Here is a 21,592-nt window from a genome sequence, read left to right as displayed (position 1 = left end):
AAAAATAGGGAAATGGAAGTAAGCGTTGACTAAACTATTTGAGTACACAAGGAATCATAATGCTTTCTGCGGTCCAAGCGAGGTTATTCTGTACCAGCTAATGACCTAAATAACGGCTACAGCTAGCTTTTGTAGCCCAAAAAAGTGGATTTGTCATACAAGAAGTTGGCCAGTCGTCTCTAGTTCAATGTTTTGTGAGCTGCATTTTCAGGCGAAATTCTTGAACCAGGAAAACAGATCTTAAATCTCATCTGATTCCTACGAATAAAACAGAATTTCTAGCACTAGAACACTTTTCATCGTTGATAGAAAATCAGAAATTACTACCAGAATTATTTATTCAAAATTTTAAATAATTTGATATTATGCTTGATTCATATACCATGATAAATCTTATTTATAGGACTTTTCATGTAACCCGATTACAAATTTATAATATAGGATTCCATTTCATATAATTTGCGTAAGCAATATTAATGACACTTTCGCTACCCTTGCTTTCACAGATGATGCAGCAGAGTTTCGTCGTAGCGACACTGGTGATCGCCGTGTTACAGTCCAGCGGGTTCCTATTACCTGACGTCCCGCAAGATCAAATGCACAAAACATCTTCGTCGGGGTACATGCCTCATTCAAGTAACTTGAAGCACAAAAATGAGATTAAACATAAATTTGTTGGCTTCACCGAAGGATACTCGAATATGACACACATAAACGATTTTTACGAAGCTACGTATTCCAATTATTCGGCTAACAGTTTATACAATTTGAATCTTCCCTTCGAAATTCTAAACTTAATCAATGAAATACCTTCCTTGAACTCGTCTGAGGACATAGTAACCAATATTTTTCTTAACTTATTATCAAATCATAGAAACATCCAATCCAATGAGGCTCACGAGCACCTTGTAACCGGTTGCCTGTTGAGTATTAGCAAAGCACTTGAGCAATTTGGTCTGATAAGTTCTTGTTCCTCAACCTCGGCAAATACGTTCTTCAAATTAATAACTGAATCTCTTAATAACTTGTTCATCAACCGTGGGAAACTACTAGATAAATATCCATTAACAGAACATCCAGTGCATCAAGTGATGAAATTCTTGGGAAACATGAAAAGCCAGCGAAGAGGCTACTGTGCAACGGACAAGTACAAACAAATTGACCACGAGAAAAAAATCAAAGAGACGGTTAGATCCATTGACCCCGATTTAGTGAGATTTTTGTCGTCGAGAATTTATCCGTTGTCTTTCATGACGTTTGAAAATAAGGTGAAAGAAAATATTCTCAATACTGCAGTTCAACATTTCTGTAATGCTACGATCTCGGATATTATAGCTAAACGTGACTGCGAGTCCAATTCGAGAGAATTTTTAGGTTTTCTGGTGCCTGATAAAGTTAGTAAACTGAATGGAGAGAAGAACCGTGAGCGGCGGCAGGCAGAAACGGACGTAAACGCGGAAAGAAGTGGTTACGGTGACGTAGGAGCTTATGGGGGAGGTTACGGTGGAAGTGGAGGTTACGGGGGTTACGATGATTCGTCGTACATTGTTGTACCTGATGAAGATGATAAATCCGGCTCAAAACATCTTTATCTGATCAAACTGTTGGCGGCCTGGGCATTTGGTGCTTACTGTCTCTTGGGTTTGCTTGCGTACCAGACGTACTTCGCGACGGCCTTAACAAACGGAACTCCAGGAGCCAAAGGTGCATCAGGAGCAAGTGGAGACAAGGGTCTAAAAGGAGATAAAGGAATGTCGGGTGACAAAGGGATGAAAGGTGACACAAATCCGGGAATGATCGGTGATCCTGGTGATAAGGGCATGAAAGGAATTAAAGGTTTCAAGGGCTTTAAGGGAATGAAAGGGCCAGTTGGGCCGGCAGGTCCTACAGGACCCAAAGGGGTTAAAGGGAGCCCTGGCCAGAATAATGGAGCACCGGGACCAGCTGGACCTAAAGGTCCTAAAGGTAACCAGGGAGCGCAGGGAGGTATGGGCGCTCAAGGACCTTCGGGCAGGAAGAAGAGGTCTGTGAAGACATTAATAAAAGAAAGCAACATCTACAACGTGGACTTGACTGATTCCGCTCGTCTACTCGACACTTTATACGCTACGAAGGACGAGTCAAGTAAAAGGCATTCAGCGAGTGAGAAGCACATTCAGTTCGCAGAAATGATGAACAAATTGTGGAGAGAATTTAAAAATCCATTTGGATGTTTGAGATGCGTACTCTTCGATTTGCTCCACACAAGCGAAGCTGCAAGCGCAGACCCGTATATCATGTGAGTGGGATATATTAAGAACATGTTCATGTTTTTAACATGATCAAGTGCATGACAGGTCAAATCAGTCTGTTGCGAAAATATTTTGCACATGCAGCATAGACGACTAACTACCCATATTATCGTTATGGCTAATGTTATTTTCATGATTTAAATAATTGTATTATCAATGAAATTAATCTGTGCTCATTTAGGTTATGTCTTAACTTCTCTAACAGGATAAAGAATAATAAATATTCTAAGTAACCACAGCACCAGGAACTCAAGTGTTCTTCTTTCAAAGCATTGCATATATTCTTGTGTTCTCAACACAACGGTTTTATGTTCTGTTATGTTCTCGTCTGTCCACAGCACCTAGTTCTTACATAACAATCGTTACTTACTTAAAGGTACTTAATCTCGTTCACAACTCTTAGAAATCACATATTTTTCTCCTTACACTGTCAGATACTCGGATGTTTTCCCCACAGCGCTGGGAAATAATCAATTCTCTTCTCTGCAGCTCCTGGACGACGTGAGGCGCGGCCGGCAGCGCGGCGTCAAGATGCGCTGCAAACGAAAGCAAAACTCCTGCTCGCTTGCTTATATCTCGGACATACCGCGGTGATTACTGATGCAACACGAGGTTGTCTTGTGTTCAGTAGTCTTTTTTAAAGCACCTGGCCGTTATTCCTTAAGCCGAATGTTCGGTAAGGTAGTATTATAAGTTTAATTATTTATATTTTATACAGAGAGATCGATTCATTGGACAACGTTTGTAAGACTTTGATTTAATGTAAATTGAATATTAGAGTAGCAGAATTTTTTGTTATCACGAACGACGTTTATTGAAAGAAATATTCAACAGCGCGCAAACTTAATTCAAAATACGTATGAGAAGTAACATGACCATTCGATATATTGAGGTAATATACATAATTAGGAGGAATGTAACGTGGTGATAAATTGTCAATGATCAGTCAGAAACGTTAAGATTCGTTATAGTTTTAAATCTTTTTTAATGCAGTAATGGTTGTCAATAGAATGTTTTTTGATGTTTTTTCAACTTAGGTATAACGCAATTATTGCCCAATTTAAGTGTATCCACCGATAATAACCTGCTTCCTGTTCCCGAAAGAACCGCAGTTGTCAAATGATTATGTGATTTCTGAGGAACAGTCGCCTAGCGACTGTTCCTCTATATATATGAACCTATTCCTCTCTCTCTCTCTCTATATATATATATATATATATATATATGAACCTATTATTTATATATTGCCTTATTAGTTTGAATACTCTTCCTCATGATACATTACATCTAAAATCATGATACAAGAACTTATAATATTCGGTATATTCAGTTATGCAACTTGAATTTAAACTAGGACGAACATTTATATAATTTATTGGCAATACATAGATATTGATTGTATTTTGTGTATTAAACTTGTAATAGAATATAGGCAACAGCCAATAAAACAACAATTCTTTATTTCAGCATCGGTTGAACTTGAAGCCTACAGTGATTGATTTAAAATACGGTATCCATGTAAATAGATGACGTAAGAGAATTACGAGTTATTACTTTTAACGCATTTTATTGATTGAGTCAATCCGAGTATAAGCGTTATCAGTGTGTCTCTCTGTATGGGCCATGCAGCTCAGTTTCTGAAGAAATTTTCTGACTAAACATTAAAGTTTTCCGCATCGAAGTTCAACGCAAAATTTTGGAAAAATTATGCTGGATATCCGACGTTAATTTTTCGTCGACCATATATAGTCGTCGCGACCTATAGGACCTGTACGGAGGTAGCTATATTGTCTCCTTAGCTGTGGCTTGCCAGCTAGGGGGCCTTAATTGGGCTGCTTCGTTATTTAGTTCTTCGAAGAACATTTTTATACTCTACCACTTTATTGCCTATTTTATAGAACTTTTGTGCGCCTTGTAGTAATTTGATTCGGAATTCATCTGTTTCAGTATTCAACGCATCTTCCGGAACTATATATATTAGCGTTAACTTCCGGTGTACCAGTAGCACTCGGCATTAAAATTACTCGATATTCCTGGTTTTCATTACTGTTCCTATTTATTTACACCAGAACAATCATGAAATGTGCATTTTGTAATGTTTTAAAGTTACAATAGCATATCTTTCAAGATTGGGAGGAACTTGTTTTCTGGTAACACTAATTATAATGAAATCTTTTTCAAGTCAAAAAAAAAAAAAAATGTTGGGTGAAATAATGTGAACGATTTAGTGGCCATACAATATGGTCCTGACAAAATTAAGTTAAGTTATCTTCCGTACTTGTTTGATTTGATCATGTTGTTGGGGTAAAGGTAAACAGTTGGGTTGAAAGCTTTTTCCACTTTTGGAGTTCGGTTTCACAATTAATAGCTTGGAAAAGTTTTGGATGAACACATAAACGTTGCGTGCAAAATTTTGGACCGATGGTTGATTCTTTCATGTTTCGGGGATAATTTGAAATGTTCAAAAATAGGAACAAATAGCAAATTTATGAAAATTATCCCAAAAATGCAGATACAATTTTTAGAGGTCGCAATAGGCAGGTATCATCATAAAAACGTCATTTGAATATATATGTTCCGAGTTTCAAAGCTCTACCATATATCATCTTCATCATTAGAAAATCATGCATAAGAAAGTATGAGGGCGCGCTTTGACCAGACCTGCACGAAGTTCATTCGAGGTCATGTGATGCAGAATTGAAGCATTAGGTGACATAGAATTAATTGCCTTACTTCAGAATCGCCTATACTTACGCTTGGAGAACAACACAGAGTAAAGAAATAATTATTTGGTTTCTGTTTATCATACTTTTCATTCGTTTCGTCTTGACGATTTGCTGCATTAAAAAATAATATTTGTACAAAGTTAAGTTGGAATTTATTTTGTTCGTATTTAAAGAAGATGTTCGAAGAATGTTCGAGCTGAGAATACAGTTGATGCTTTGTTGACTGTGGGCAGAGTTTCACATTGTCGCTTATACGATCAGAAGATTTGAATTAAATTGGCCAAAAATTTTGCTAATTATGTGAGTAGCTACACCAAAGTAAACGTGTTGAAACCGATATTAATGATCGATGAGCTATGAGATTGAAACAACAGACCAATTACGTGAAAATGAGGGCTCAGGTAATTACAGCTGGAACCTACGACAATCACCACAGTAATGGTCGCGTAGCTCGTCAGTGTTGACCCTGTTTGAAATGAGTCAGGAGGAAATTTTTATGGCACCAATTAAGCAGTTCTTAACTGCATCATGGTCTGAGGAAGAATCTTGTCATAACTTTGCGCTTATGCACACCGAGTAGTTATGTTTTAGGTGCGGTAAGAATTAAAAAAACGAGCCGTAAAAAGCGGAATGTTTGGAAGCCATTTGGAATTGTTTCTTCTATTGCTGAGTCCAATTGTCACTAACTTTTATGAATTTATGGTTAAGGGACTTGGATTAAAACAACATCTACTTCCACTTATGCAATGCAGGAACTACGAGAAGGAGCTAAATTTCTCGCAAATTTGCCGGAAAATGATCATTGATTCAAACAAAATGGCTTTCTTGAACCATGCTAAAAAAATATTCTGCAAGACGTGTGGAGATGATCTCATGACCAGGTTTCTCGGACCATCTCAGCTTTCATTAATCACGTGAAATTTGCTATAATAAAGGATTTAAAAGCAAGAAAATAAAGAAAGTAAACGCCAAGTAAATTAACCATTTCTCCATGATAGGGTTTTCGTGAACATGTGACGCATTTACTTGTCGTTTAAATTGTTAGCGCATTTTCTCATTTATGGAAAAAAATACCTATTGTGCTCGCCATGTCCGTCCGTCTGTCTGTCTGTCCGTGTGTCACTTCGTGTTTTCGTCGACAAAAAAATGCGCTCTCTGTCACTCACTGCAGTGAGTACTGAGTTATATTTTTTTAATTCTTGGTGACCGTGCAATCTAAGCAGATATAGTGATATAAGTTATTATAGTTAATACTAGATTTACGACCCGGCTTATGCAGGCAGGAGCAGAAGCAGAACTTTTCATAAAACCTGAGTCAAGCCATAATGACTGTTAAGAGAGCCATTCTGCTCGTGTTCTCTGATGCATGCACTGTAATTACTCCAGCTTGTCCTGTTAAACTGAAGCCAGACTATTGAGACATGAAAGCGCATCAAGTGACGATTCGAGCTTAAGTAATACTTTCACAGCAGACGATATTGAAGCATTCATTAAATAGTACGTTTTTTTATCCTTCTATCCTTCACCGCTACAATAATGCTTGTGACAAATAGGAGGCCCGGGCTGCGACTGCGCTAAAGATATGCTGTAAATGTACGGTTCTTAAAAAGAGAGAGAAAATCACAAATTTGCTAGGAGGGAGGATCAGCTTAGGAGCCCGGCAGTGTACAACTCGAGCATTTCAATTGGGAGCACGAGCTCGGGCAGCAATTTACGTTTTAAGACAAGCTTATTCGTTTTATGGAAGTGAACGATTTTCTTCAGGTCATACAGTTTTGAACAAGCCCATCGTCTGGAATAACCAGTCTATCTTATATACTGGCCTGAGGATGTGTTGGGAGTCAGTAAACCAGAAGTGAGCATTGATTCTTGTTCCACCGGTCGTGGTCCATGCAGGTGCTGGTCCAGCTAGACTAGGATGATAACGGGAGTGCGATTGGAATTATCTCGCTGCTATCAAAAGCCGATCTTGCCACGAACAAAATCCATTCGTAAAGCCTTTTTGATACGTCCACTCACCAACACTTCCCATAAAAATTCTAAGCTTTCCATGTAATTATAGCTCTTTCAAGTTAAAAACAAATTTCTCAACTACAGGAAAATGAACTTTGCGATGAAAAATTTAAAGTTTCGTTGGCTGGAAACCACAGATTTCAGTGTGCTCTCAATGCTGATGTTATGTATTCTTAGATATTTAAAGCTGATTTTTATGCTCTGTCATAATATAGCGAAAGCACACTAATGGCACCGGAGTGAAAACCACAGTTTGAAACTGTCAGTAGAAAAATTGAGGCTGCTGAGTCGAAATAGATGGATTACTTACAAAAGTAAAAAAATTGTGACAATGAACGTTGTGCTATTGCGGTTTCAAGAAAATTTAAGAATACGTTTTTTTTGAGGTAACAGTAAATACTTTACGTTTGAATTAAATTGATTCAACCTTAAAAAAATATTCTAGTCGGTGCAATACTTCCATCGTATTGCTCTGTGTACAAGCGGCCTTAATATTTTGAGACGATACAATGAAAATTTGCTAAACATATTGCGGATTGTACATTCTTCCTCTCAACATTCTTTCCTCTCAAGTTATTATACATTCCTCTCTACGTGGCGCAACATGTTTTCATAAGTAAAGTTTCTCCAAAAACCGTAAAATTGAACTAATGAGTGATCAGACCACATAAACTTTTCGATATGTTTTCATTTCAGATAACTGAACGACAAGAAATTTGTATAAAAGAACGATAGGGCGATGTGCATGAGAGATGATACAAATTTCGGCGAATTTATACCTAAATTATAATTAGTTTAATTTGGAAAGGAAACTATCGTGAGTAGAACCGTGACTGGGCAATTCGTAGCTTAATGGCGGGATCACCGTTGTGGATGAGCTCTATATTTACTTCGAGGTCGGAGCTAACGTTGAATCTGAATATTGTTCGCAATTATGTTTATAATAAAAGTTCATTTGTCTTTTGTGGTGCTTGCTTCGTAGGTAAGCGACATTTATAAAAACATGTACGATAGAAACAAATCTTTCATAATATTTGGCTGAAAATGGATAATAAATTAGTTTGTACAATGCCAGTATAAAAATAAATGAATAAGTTAATATAAAATAAAATTAAGAGCTACACAAAAGTTGTGAGAACAGGCATATTCGGAATTATGCCTGAAGTTAAATTAATAAATTTAATTAGCGAGTCAACAAGTGTATACATCTTTTAACGCTGGGAATCATATTAATATAAAAGCAACTCTGCTGGCATAGCTGCTGGATTGAAAGCAACTTTCAATCAGCTTCAGAAAATTAGCCTAAAATTTAACTCTGTAGGATAAATTAATAAAAGAATACTTCGCTGTAAAGGCACCGGTAATTATAACAAAACAATGGGAAAAAGTGCATTACTTTAAAATCGATGAATGTTTTCATGTCAAACATGAGGTATCATATAAATGAATTATATAAGAATGAATATAAAAACTTACAACATAGTGGCTAAAGTTCGCAAAACTTAGCCACTTTAAAGCAAATGTAGGGGCTTCCTAGTTTTAACATGATTTTCCGTTTCAGAGAGGCCTGAAAGGTCAGACTCGAACTTCCTCATGTTTCTGCCAGCATTGGCAGAAATCGAGCAGCATTTAGCAGGATTTTCAAATTTTTAAATCAATTGTAATTTTTCCGCGAAATTTGTTAACATAAATTTAGTGGCTGGGGTAGTTCCGGGATTAGTTGTCTTGAGTATTGTGGCAGCCCACAAGTTCAATGATCAGAAAACCAACGGTCATATCAAAATACTTTATTGCCCTAACATCACATAAATTAAGAACTCTTAATACATAAATAATACATAACTGGAGTTTCATGGACTTGATACCGGCCAACGATCAACTGCCCATTCAATGGTATAAGTTCCACAAGACACGTGCCGCTGCCCTGAGGTCCACGTTCTATACATCTTCTTTAATATTAGCAATCTCTTATCCAGATTCTATCGCTCATTTTATCAAATGAATAAATTTACAATGATCGATAATGCATTGGCGTATTCTTCAAGTTAAGCGTGAATTTTGAAAAGCTAAGGTTTTGGATAAACTAAAACAAGTCCTCGAGATATTTTATCCTAAACCTCACTGCTGAACGCTTGACAAATATTCTAGAAAACAGGAGTTCTTCTGTCGTCTGCAGCGCATCTTGACGCCGCGCTGCCGGCCGCGCCTCACGTCGTCCAGGAGCTGCAGAGAACCCGAGTCCCCGAGCACGTGGGTGAACCCGGCGCTGTAAATTAGATATCGGAGCGAAATTATGTCTCAAGTCGAGTCATATTAATAATATTTAGTTTTTTAAATTTGAGTGCGATTGGGAATCAGCTGATTAATTATTTTGATTATTAACTAATAATTTTCTTATTATTTATTAGTTACCATTCAGCAATCTTAAACGTTGAATTTCTATATTTCCTCCAATTGATAATTCTTTAAAGGTATTTACGATTCAGCGAATTTTTCTTATTATTTATTAGTTAATTTTGGAAGTCTGACCACGGAATGTTACGACCGGTTAGTGATTTTCTAAAGTAGGCAACACAAATAAATTGATGTTAGATTTTTTAACACTCTAAAACACAATCAAAACAATTTCAAGCAACAAACTCACATGACGTAGTTATCCAATATTGCTGCCCGTCGCGATTTGAGCAACTCGAAAAGCAGACATCGGGCGCAGCCTACAGGACTCTTATATTGACGCCATAATCTATTAATGACGTCATATATATCGCTTATACTTTCATCGTGCATTTCAGTAGAAACGTTTTTAGTCACTTGTTGTCTGAAAAGAGAATCCAGCAGAAGAGGAGCGTCGAGCAGGTTTACGAGATCACCATCTGACCTTGATTTCTGATATCTCACGGTCACTGATCTACGTCTACGTCTTCCATTGCCTTTCCCCGGGTTAATATCGCCTTTAAAACCTTTAAATCCCTTGAGTCCTTTGTTACCTTTATCTCCAAGAGGGCCCTTAGGTCCTTTCACTCCTTTTTGTGCCTTGACTCCTTTCATTCCTTTAGGTCCTTTGAATCCTTTGGGTCCAGTGGGTCCCATATCTCCGCCGTCTCCATCAGGTCCAGTATCTCCTTCCATTCCTTGCATGCCCTGACTACCTGATGGGCCTTTTAGTCCTTTATCACCTGTCATGCCTTTAAAACCTTTCATTCCTTTGTCTCCTAAAACCCCATTAATTCCTTTCAAGCCTTTATTTCCTTTTTCTCCCGGAGGACCGCTTCTGTTAACCAACAGAAATAATAAGGTTTGAAAAGCAAGAAGACCCAAGAATCCGTAAGTTCCAATGGCAGCAGCCGCCAAAAATTTCACAAGGAAAGGATAGGCATAATCATATTCATCATCTGGAACAAGTATGTAGCTAGGAGATGGCTCCTCGTAGCCATTGTTTGACTTTTCTTCATAGCCACTGTAGGAACTTCTTTCCAGTGCGTTTGCCGGGTCTTCGATATAGTCAACAAATCGCTTGAAGCGTTTCGACTGGTCTTGAAAAAAATCACTATTAAAGTTCTCACCTAAGACTTTGGTTGTAAGTGACAAAAAGTCTTCTTCGCACTGCTCTGCTTCTGAGTCTTTCAGGGAAAGAGTTTTCTCGCAAATAAAATGAGCAATCGGCATTAGCTTTTCAAAATTTGTATAACCTCCCGACTCCATGTACTGAAATAATGGATGAATCTGCTTGAAAAAGAAAGCTTTTAAATCGTCGTCTAGTTTGTTGATGATTGCTTCGTATTGCTCTCTCATTGACAAGATGGTAATGCTATGATCGCAACTTTCCATTTCATTCCAATTANTTATATGGCACAGTAAATCGAAGGCTAAAATATCCTGGCATCAACTATATATATATATATATATATACGTGTTATATCATCACGTTACTAAGATGCCTTCAATATATTGAGTTTTGTAACATGATTGAAATGAACGGAATTTGCTTCAACAAGAATTTACTGACGTTGAATTCATGTTAAATCAAAAGCAGGTATAGTCTCGTCTGCTCATATGCTTGCCTCAACTTTCACGATCTTATTGATTGAAATTGTTACTGTCGTTGAAACATAAATATAAGTGCCAAAACAGTTATACATCTGAATTTAACATACACTTATGTAACTGCTAACTTAGCACGCATATATTAGTGCAAATTACAAACTTTTGTTCACTACGCATCATTTAATAATAAACTTTTAAAGAGCAAAATTGAGGGTTGAGGGTTTGATTTATTTAGAAATAAAGTTTGAGGGAAAATATTTTTTTTACTTTTTTGGCTGATGCAGCTACGGTAAGAGGTGCAAAATTTCGATCGAAGCAATGTTTGCAATGGTCCAGTGTATTGGGCCATTGGTATTAGTATTGGTATACACCAATACAATACAATACCAATACATACACATTGGTAATGGAAGAGTATTAGTTGTTTGGCGTATGGGGAAGCGAACATTTAGAGATTGTCTATATATATATTTGAAAGTTTTTTTAACTCGTTCAATTAAATGACCATTATAACATGTTAGTTTATCCAAGTTGTCGCACCTATAAGTATAAATATGATCCGGAAAATGTAGTACTGTTGACACTCGAAAGGCCACTTATAGTTACAAAGCAATAAAAGCCTTCCATCCCATTGGCACTTGCTTGAACATTTGCCTATAACCACGCAATTGAGCAGCAGCAGTAAAAACTAGATCTTTTGTTGAAGACGCTTGCGGTTACCAGTTTAACTAGGAAGGATTCGTTTTTAGACTAACACAGCTGCGTGCGCAGTATAAACATCACCGAATGTGCCGCACACAGCAAGCTGCAATGGACACAAACAGCAATGCACACAGTACACAGTAATGCACACAACAAAGTGCAATTTAATGGGCGCACACTGCAGTGCCGCACACAACAAGCTGCACTGCAAGAACACAAAAACTGGTCCCTAACATCACCAGAGTTGGGGTCAAAGTGAAGCGCCCCGTGTCTGAGACTGCCCTATAAATGCTGCGTCATCCTCTGCTGTTGTACAAGATGTCGTATCAAGGAAGAAAGAACAGCGCCCAAAACTCATTGTTTCTGTTCACATTGAGCTGTTTCAGCCTGTTTGTGCTTGGATTATAAACTATCAGGATGTTGACGAGGTGAATGTCTTTACGTTGTAAGGGTCCATTCAATAAACATGAAAACAAGGCTTTCGGTGACCCAGACATTCAATCAATGGTCGGTCAACAATAATTGAATAACTGGGAGAAAGAAGGAATAAAAGTGATTAATCAAAACAATACTAATGAAAAAAAAACTTCAAATACACAAGCTCAAAAATTATACCGTGTATTCTCTGAGCCGTGTTTCGGCTTATAACCTTGGACACACTTTAAAAATACATGAATAAACATATTACTGACTTGTATTAATATAATACTAACAAAGCAAGATATGACGCAAATCATGACAAGTAAATAATAGAGAGATATAATTAGCAATCATCATGGACACCTCTAGAAACCAGCACTGATTTTACACAAAAGATTAGCACAAAATAAATAGACCAACTCATGACAAAGTAACACTACCACCGTGATGGATCACAAAGCAATGAATATAAGTATCTCAACGAGGTCACGTCAGAAGTCACTTAAAACCAAAATCAGAAAATAACTTTTAATATGACACTATTGCTCTACGATCCCTATAACGACGTTTTACTTGTTGTTCTAAGGTAACTTCTGTGCAATTATTGTAGGAGGAGTGTTTTTAGGGTAACTACCTACCGTTTTGCTATAAAAACTACACGTATATTTCTCTCAAATAATATGTCTAGTGCTTACGGCTGATAACGTGATTGTCTGGAGGTGTTCGAGGCTACGGTATTGGTGGAGGGAGGCACGATGATCCAATCGAAGCATGGCAGTGGTGATCTCCGCGCGACAGGCGTCCCACTCTAAAAACAAGACTCACAAATCAAACGAAAATTTCCTGAGGACTGGTAGTATAAGCATGAATAAGCAATAAGAGCATTTTATGATAGTTTAATTTGAAATTATGATAGTATGGTTTGATCAAATTTAATTTTAATAAACGTTTTAGCTCTGGTTAGTGCCGTGATGCGCGGAATTTCTATAATAAATGCCATTTGCGAATCGAGTTGGATTCCATCTGATGGATCAACGATTCCCAGATGCAAACGGAATCACATAATCCCAATTAACGTCAACAATTCTGACCTATCATAAAATCGGCTGCCAGTCTCCATAAAAAAGCAAATCGTTTTTTTATAATTATAGAATAACCCAGCGTCTTTCAATATTACTAGCGCATGAAATAATTTTACACTAGCCTGACAAAAAGTGGCTCCCGTTCTGAATATTTTGAATGAATCAGATGCTAATATTCTGAATATTTTCTGGATGAATATTTTCAGCGCTGTTCTTGCTATCAAATTCTTGTGCCCTCAGTCTAAGCCTTCAAAATATACAGCCTCTCTTAAGCAAGTGAGTGTCATTAGGAAAGTTTGACTGATTTTTCTCCGTGCCTTTGTTTCTAACATGACATTTTTATACGACAGTGTCTTCACTCTCCCAACCCTCTGTCTCCCAACGCCCCTCACGACCCAAACCCGACGTTAATGCCCTAAAGGGCTTTGAGCGCTAACTCTTCTTCACGACCTCGTAATTAGCTGCCTTCATCCTCATCAAGTAATCTCCATCATCATACTTCTAACCGTCTCAATTAACTAAGTCAACCAGACTACTCGAGATTTTTAACATATAAAATACAACTGAAGAAGTTACAGACCGATTCCCGAAAAATAAATTTGTAACCAATTATTTTATATTACCTTTGCTTTCGAATACTAACTAGGCAAACACAGAAACAGGAAGAAATAAAAAAGGAAATCACAAGACTCTGAAACTGGATCCAGGATGCCGTGGTAGTGAAGAAAAAGCAATTATTCACGTGATCAAGATAATCACGACGGACACATAGCATTCAACGCATCCTCAACGACAGCCTCTCTAGTCCATGTTTAACACTCCGAACAGAAAAAACACAATCACATTCACACACACTCCGAACACACTCCACACAGTCCGAACAGAAAAAAAACACACTCACATTCACACACACTCCGAACACACTCTACACAGTCCGAACAGAAAAAACACACTCACATTCACACACACTCCGAACACACTCCACACAGTACGAACAGAAAAAACACACTCACATTCTCATCTGCTACAAGTGCTGTTAATTCGAATACCATCCCATACATGTATGCACCGCCACACACAAACAACGCATCAACTGCCATCAAAATCACAGGACACTTGCCAGCAAGATTATATAGGACACTTGCTGTCCATACCGGAACGAAGCCGTCATAAAAAATAAACAACAATATACATAGACACCCATAAGACCCACGTAACATATACTGAAATAGCCAAACATGCAATACAACAAACCTAAATTCCTCAACACAGCCTCACTCTCACAAACAGCACACAAATCAAACTGCCAGCATTATTTTCAGATAAACAAGTCGCCAGCCTTGCTAGGCAGGAAGGATACTCTCCAAATCAATGAAAGCTAATTACGATATCGGCGCCACATTTTCTGACCGTGACTCAGCAAAAAAATATTTGATTTTTTACAACCACGACGAGAAAAAAAACAGAGATGACTTGAGACGATCCTCACTGAACCTAACGGAACTGCAGACCCATGACGAAAACCACCTAAACGAACTCCCAGCCCCAGCAACCATGACCCATGACCATGACCGCGATCAAAGACAGTGGAAAATGGGTGAATTACAAAGAATTTCCGATTTTATTACCAGGATACGACTAATCCATTCCTGTAAGTTTTCTCAGGAGCAACAATTAAGGACCTCATGCTAGTATACAAAGTCCTCGCAACATGTGGTACATTGACAAACCGAGAAAGATCGTTCATCAATAACCACTCCATCACAAACGAACTGAGACGATTCTCCACTTAAGATATTCAATTGCAATTGCAACGCACAATATTGTACACAGCAGTAATAATGATAACATACTACAATCTGGTACTGTCATAACCATAAAAATGCACATACCTTACAAACTACACCATAAGTTTTCCTTTCTTTCCCTCCACCGACCCTGACTTCTGGCTACTCATTGTGCAACGGGTGATGTGATCATAGCATGAAACTCTTTTGATCCCCGTCATAAATCAAGAAATCGACATTTATTTGCAGTCCCATTTAAAAGAGATGAGGCTCGCCCCCTAAAAGGGCGTGACAGACGCAAGCACCCGTTAAGCACTGGAACTTTCACCAGAACAGACTAGACTAGGCTATGCAGAGTCATATATATGTCCAGTTTTGAAATGCCTAGCACCCTATACGGAACTATATAATATGAGTTTAGTAACAAGTTTAAACAAACGCCAGTTGAAAGGATTTGGTCAAAAGGCCAGTTTCATTTAGGTCTGTGGACAAGTCACGAAAAGGACTAGAATCGGCGACAGGCCTAGCCATGCCTATTCTTCAGCGCCGTAGATGCTATACTTTACTATACTAAACATATGAATGGCTATTCTTAATTCTCAAAAATTAGGAACAGGACAAGGACGAGCTGCAGGACTCGAGTGTATATGCTCAGCATGGAATGCGCTCCTAGAAGTTGGGCGCCTCAATGGCTTTGCTAAGTATTAAAATCACTTGTTTGCTTGAATCGCAAGTTAACCAGGAATTTAAAAGCAAAGAAAATATACAACTCAAACATAGCCCAGTGCGCTTCTTGAAAATAGAACGTACGAAATTTTATCTGCACCTGCAACAAAATCCGCCCTGTTTGAAAATCCATTTGATTTTCGGCATTCCGATTCTTTGCCATATAAGACCTAAAATATGCGTGTACGGTAAAAAATATATGTATAAATTTCCGTATACGTAGGTATACGGAACGTATAGCAGATAGCTTGTTATTTCGCTCTCTTTGAAACCCATGTTTTCTACGCAGCAGGCGAATCCATTTTTCTTCCGTACGTTTGAAACAGTCTTGCTCGTTTGATTGGTCTGCTAGGTAACTATAAGAGGCGCGCGTTCCTTTAATCGGTTGTCGTGCGTTATAATGAATTGCTTATAAGAACGGACAAGAAAAGTGATGAGGTGACATAAATTGACTGCCCAGTATCCAATGAGAATCGAAGGATGAAAATAAAAGATGAATATCCTCAGCAACTGCCCATATTAAAAAAAAATATAACTCAGTACTCACTGCAGTGAGTGACGGAGAGCGCATTTTCTCGTCGACGTAAACTTGAGGTCACGGACAGACGGACGGACAGACAGATAGACAACCGAACATGGCGAGCACAATAGTGCATTTTTTCCATAAATGAGAAAATGCGCTAAAAAGCGCCGCATGGTCAGAAATCAATTCCTAGAATTTTATTCCACACAATTTTACTCAACTTAATGATTGTCAAGTTGAGGCGAGAGTTCGTCATGTCCCGTACATATTTGAGTTAAAGATAAAGAAGAGATAAAATCTTCACTATCTAGTCACTACCCATACCTACATCGCAATTAGTATTATGCAGCAGATAAAGAAAATTAAATAAAAAATCGTATTCACTCGATGAATGATGTTTCCTTTCGCATTTTATTCTACCAGAATAATTTCGCGTTTGATTACGTTGGTCGAACACTGCAGCGCATAAAACTGGATTTTTTGAAACGGATGAGTGTCTTAAGATATAAGGAATGTTTTGAAAGTGTTTCTTCACTTACATTTTAAGAAATTTTGCGATGTGTAATCTATATTCTGTACTGTGTATACAGTACATACATGATGCTTCAACTATTACATATAAACGAGTACTGTTGTTAGAAAATTTGCCAACTACGTAAGGTTAGGAAAAAAGGAAAGACTCGTAAAAAATTTTGTACTGTTTTTAATTATGTCGTTTGCTAACCCAACAGCGCAAAGCTGGTCATTACGTGGATGAAATAGCATATTTTTATAAATAATATTTATTGAAATTCAACACACGTATCGCTTCTATATAATACTTGTAATTATAGGGTTATATCTATGCGAACATATATTTTAATACGCTATTTGTAGGGGTTTCTCCAGTTTCGCCACAGAAGTAAACCTCTAGTGGTTGAAATAAAGTTCACTTAATTAAATGGAGAAATTAAATGTTCCATTAAATTAGGAAGACGGTGGTTTGAAGGAGAAATCGCAAACTCGACACGCAAAATTGTACCTTATCAGAAAAATGTTAGTCACGAAACTCCGATAAAGATTCTGAGAGCCGGCGGGTTATAAATGAAGATGACGGTCCGGGTAATGGTGCAAGATGACGCAGCAATAACCTTGCACAATAGAGCAAAATAGGAACTTGCACATGCTTTGCATAGTCATGCTAGTGTGTGTGCGGTGGTTTTCTTTGCTTGCTAGACAATTTTCATCGCTGTGGGTGGCAGGAGAAGCCTGTAATGGTGGTCGAGAGTTTGTAATGGTGGTCGGGGACATTAATTAATCACCATTTGTTGCTCTTTATTTGTTTATTGAGGATGTGGGGTTGTCCCCCATGTCCCTCACGGCTCATAATCACCATTTTCATTCATTTGTTGCTCTAGCCTCGCTCAGACGAGATTTCTTGGCTTGTATCGTGATTTAATTTTAGTGTCAGATACTTTCTCTTGTTAAAAAAAGCCAGTTTTGACCGTTGATTCCTGATCGCTCCACCGTTTCATAAAATGTAAAACTATAAGGATTTCAGTCCTCATTGTTAATCCGAGGCACTGCGCATGGTGGGAAATGGTGCGAATTCCTTACACTTCTAATGAAAATATAATGAATGCATGAAACATTTTCTAAAAATACGCTTTGTTTGTCTTCACACCAAACATATAACTTCAGTTTGTCAGGTCAAGGCTTCGCCGTGTGGTTCGACAATTGAAATTGAAAAATTACTGAAATCTCAAGATAGCCGTCGGCATTGAACACAGCAAAATTTGTTAATGTTTTAATAAGTGCGGTTGGTTAAATTTACCTATGTGACGTAAATAGTAACACATTCATAGGAATCAGTGTTTCCGTTGTGAACCGAGTGAATTTACGGGTGACTTTACGGATGGAATATTCAAGTTTCATCTGGAAGCCCAAGCTTTGAATATTGTAGGCATAAGGAGAGAATTTCGCAGGAGATACACATCGATTGCACAGATAACTTCAAAATATTACTTTCGCTTGTTATACACTGTCGTATTGTTGGTGAGCATTAGTGAAGAGGTTTATTCCATGTAAAGGCAATGCTTGTAACATTATTTATGAACCACAGCCTAATTATTGTTCAATTGATTATTGGCCAAATATTCAAGATGGAAAATAACATTTGATGACATTTATTAGTGCATTAACGAGAAAGCGGTTGCAACTTGCAACAAGCCTAATCTGCGGAACTGTACGTCAACATTTCCCCAACGTACGAGCTTTATGTGACGTAAATAGTAACACATTCATAGGAATCAGTGTTCCCGTTGTGAACCCAGTGAATTTACGGGTGACTTTACGGATGGAATTTTCAAGTTTCGTCTGGAAGCCCAAGCCACGATTATTGTATCATAAGAAGAGAACTGCGCTGGAGATACACATCGATTGCACAGATAACTTCAAAATATTACTTTCGCTTGTTATACACTGTCGTATTGTTGGTGAGCATCAGTGAAGAGGTTTATGTCATGTAAAGACGATGCTTGTAACATTATTTATGAACTACAGCCTTATTATTGTTCAATTGATTATTGGCCAAATATTCAAGATGGAAAATAACATTTGATGACATATATTAGTGCATTAACGAGAGAGCGGTTGCAACAACTTGCAACAAGCCTAATCTGCGAAACTGTACGTCAACATTTCCCCAACGTACGAGCTAACGCTATTATAATTTGTAACTACTTTCCTTTTGCTCAGCGACATGCAGATGCAGCGACAGCATCTTTCTTTTAGTCAGCAAGCTGTCGTGCCTCCTCGCCTGCTTGTCCGTGACCCATCTTTGTGGAGCCCATCTTCATGACCCAATTTACCATCAACCTAATTCAATTCTTCTGAGTCGACAATAAGCTCTTGCCTTCAAGCCTTCAGAAGCACAAACCTGTCGATGGACAATCTCATGTGGCTGAGTATCTTTCGAAGAGCTCATGGCTTATTCAAATGAACCTCGTTTAGTCTTCGTGCTTGGGTTAGAATAAAAAAGTATTATTTTTGTCCTCTTTTTTTTCGCGTAATACACTAATTGCACGCTAAGTTAGTTAGGCGTGCAAAAGGAGCAAAAACTTAGCGTTTAGCTAAGGCACTATATGTATATACGTGGAAACGAAATTGACATAAATAATTCTGACAACGTTAGCAGGAGTGCATTGTGAATAAAAAGCTTCATTGTTAATTAGGTCAAGATCGGGTTCAATTTTGAAAATTTATGCTTGGAAAATCTGCCAAAACTTAGCGATTAGCGCGCTAATCAAAATCGAAGCAGACAAAATAAAACGGTTGACAACACTCGCTGGAGCGTTATGTCAATAAATAGCATCGTTGTTATTGGTAATGGTTATAAAACAACTGTAGCTCAGTAGAAATTTCTTCAGATTTTATTTAAATGAGGTTCAAGGTCTCAAATTTGAAGTCAACTTTGTTTCTGGCTATTAATTGAACGGTGTGGACAAGGTTGTCTTGGTTCCGTCTCCAATATAATGTTTTGATTTGTCAAACTTATGCTTGAAAACCTGCTCTGGACCGTTAGTAGGTTTGCTGCAGCGGTCCGACGGGCGATGAAGTGCCAGATGGGAGATGCATTGCTTATCACAGAGGGGCGTGTTTTGCGGCGTCTCCGCCAATTCGCATCTTATACGTAGTTTCTTAATTTCGTTTTACTCAAAACTTCATGGAAACCAACGTAGGTTACTGTCAAGTTATAAGTTTTTCGAATCATGTACTTACTTCATTATTAGATTTTATTTTATATCTGTCACTAGTCATATTCAGTTACATTTGTTTTGAATTGCGTTCTTCTGTTCTGCAGGCAGGTTGACGTGAATTGCATTTCTTCTTGCTAGACTGTTGTGGCTTTTGAATAGTCATATGTTTACCAGCTTTCTCTGGTGTCAGCTTCATCAACATATCTCCCGTCAATTTCAGTTTTCAGTTCAGCCTTATTGAAAGTGGAAGGGCCAGGCAGATTTGATGTCCACTGGCCTGATCGGCTTGTTAATGTTGTCTTTACATACTTCCGATATTGTCCGTAGCATCAAACGAAATCCTAAAATCACTTAAACTATGCCGGAAAATGTCGGCCGTAGCGTGTGTCGGTCCACCAACTTAACACCACATCTACACTTTTGGGCTGAATTTCTGGGACGAATTCCCTAGAGTTACTTCATAATATCAGCAGGTACGCCACTCGTAAGTCGATTTTGCGTACTTACGAAGTTTTGATAATACGGCCCCAGAACTCGAAGATACAGATTGCTTCTTCTCAAAATAATCTCTACCGAAAACCTCCACACAGAGCAAGGAGAGTGCATGCCTGAGCCGCTCCGTGCTTGCCTGAGCCGCTCCGTGCTTGCCTGAGCCGCTCCGTGCTTGCCTGAGCCGCACCGTGATTGCCTGAGCCGCTCCGTGCTTGTCTGAGACGCTCCGTGCTTGCCTGAGACGCTCCGTGCTTGCCTGAGCCGCTCCGTGCATGCCTGAGCCGCTCCGTGCTTGCCTGAGCCGCTCCGTGTATGCCTGAGCCGCTCCGTGCTTGCCTGAGACGCTCCGTGCTTGCCTGCATGAGCTTAGGCGCAGCAAACAACACTAACAATCCATTACGTCAAGTTACCACAGCACCACACACATCGGACTTACCATCTAAGTTAGACCGGTGATTCGAATACAAAACCTACGCACAAACGCTGGAGTATTTGCTTGTTCCGTGTAATCTTCATACACTCACTTCTGATTAATTTAAAGAATTCCACACTGATTCAGCTATCGTTTTCAGTTCCGATTTAGTCCATGCTTCACGAGTTTCTTCTGCCAATAATTACAGCAGCCGAGCACCCATTATATGGGGTAAATGTATCGGAGTGTCAAATTTAAGATGACACTAAAAAGAAAACTTCAATTACGAAACAATCTAAATGTCACCTCTAGCTCATTTGCAAATCTCTCGCTCACAATAAGATGTGTGAAATTTACTACAATGTAGCCAAATTTACTACCGGCCCCGTCCTAGTCGGTTAAACGCATTTCGTTTACATGATATGATTTACAAGCTGTGAAAGTTGATGCAATTTAGTCTCTTATAATGTGCAACCTACTAAAATGACCTCAAAATGAGTTGCTTTCTTCTCCCAAGCCCGAGTGGTGCTTGATTAGTGCGTGCGGTTCTTTCAACCACATCTTGAAACTAGAATTGGAACGTGTAGAGAAAATCTATTCACTTGACTGGCAGAACCGGTCATTTCTAGAAGGTTCT

The 21,592-nt window shown here is 38.4% G+C and overlaps 2 protein-coding genes across 2 annotated transcripts in view; one reads left to right on the top strand and one right to left on the bottom strand.

The window, feature by feature from the left end:
- The first annotated feature begins 442 nt into the window (after positions 1-442).
- Positions 443-21,592, top strand: part of LOC108669320 — a 38,058-nt gene continuing 16,908 nt past the window's right edge. The window contains exon 1 of the mRNA XM_047880500.1: positions 443-2,278. Within this exon, the coding sequence (XP_047736456.1) occupies positions 477-2,278 (1,802 nt within the window). The 5' untranslated portion in view covers positions 443-476. The remainder of the gene's footprint in view (positions 2,279-21,592) is intronic.
- LOC108669321 lies at positions 8,803-10,865 on the bottom strand. The gene is made up of 2 exons (XM_018156625.1): positions 9,675-10,865; positions 8,803-9,296 (listed from the first exon to the last, which is right to left on the bottom strand). Exons 1-2 carry the CDS (start codon positions 10,856-10,858, stop codon positions 9,149-9,151), a joined length of 1,332 nt encoding a protein of 443 aa, XP_018012114.1. The 5' UTR covers positions 10,859-10,865; the 3' UTR covers positions 8,803-9,148.

This window comes from Hyalella azteca, unplaced genomic scaffold, assembly GCF_000764305.2.
Source record: "Hyalella azteca isolate HAZT.00-mixed unplaced genomic scaffold, Hazt_2.0.2 contig651, whole genome shotgun sequence".
Taxonomy (NCBI): Eukaryota; Metazoa; Arthropoda; class Malacostraca; order Amphipoda; family Hyalellidae; genus Hyalella; species Hyalella azteca.
The sequence above is the reverse complement of the archived record's forward strand: the minus strand, read 5'-3'. Positions and strand labels throughout refer to the sequence as shown.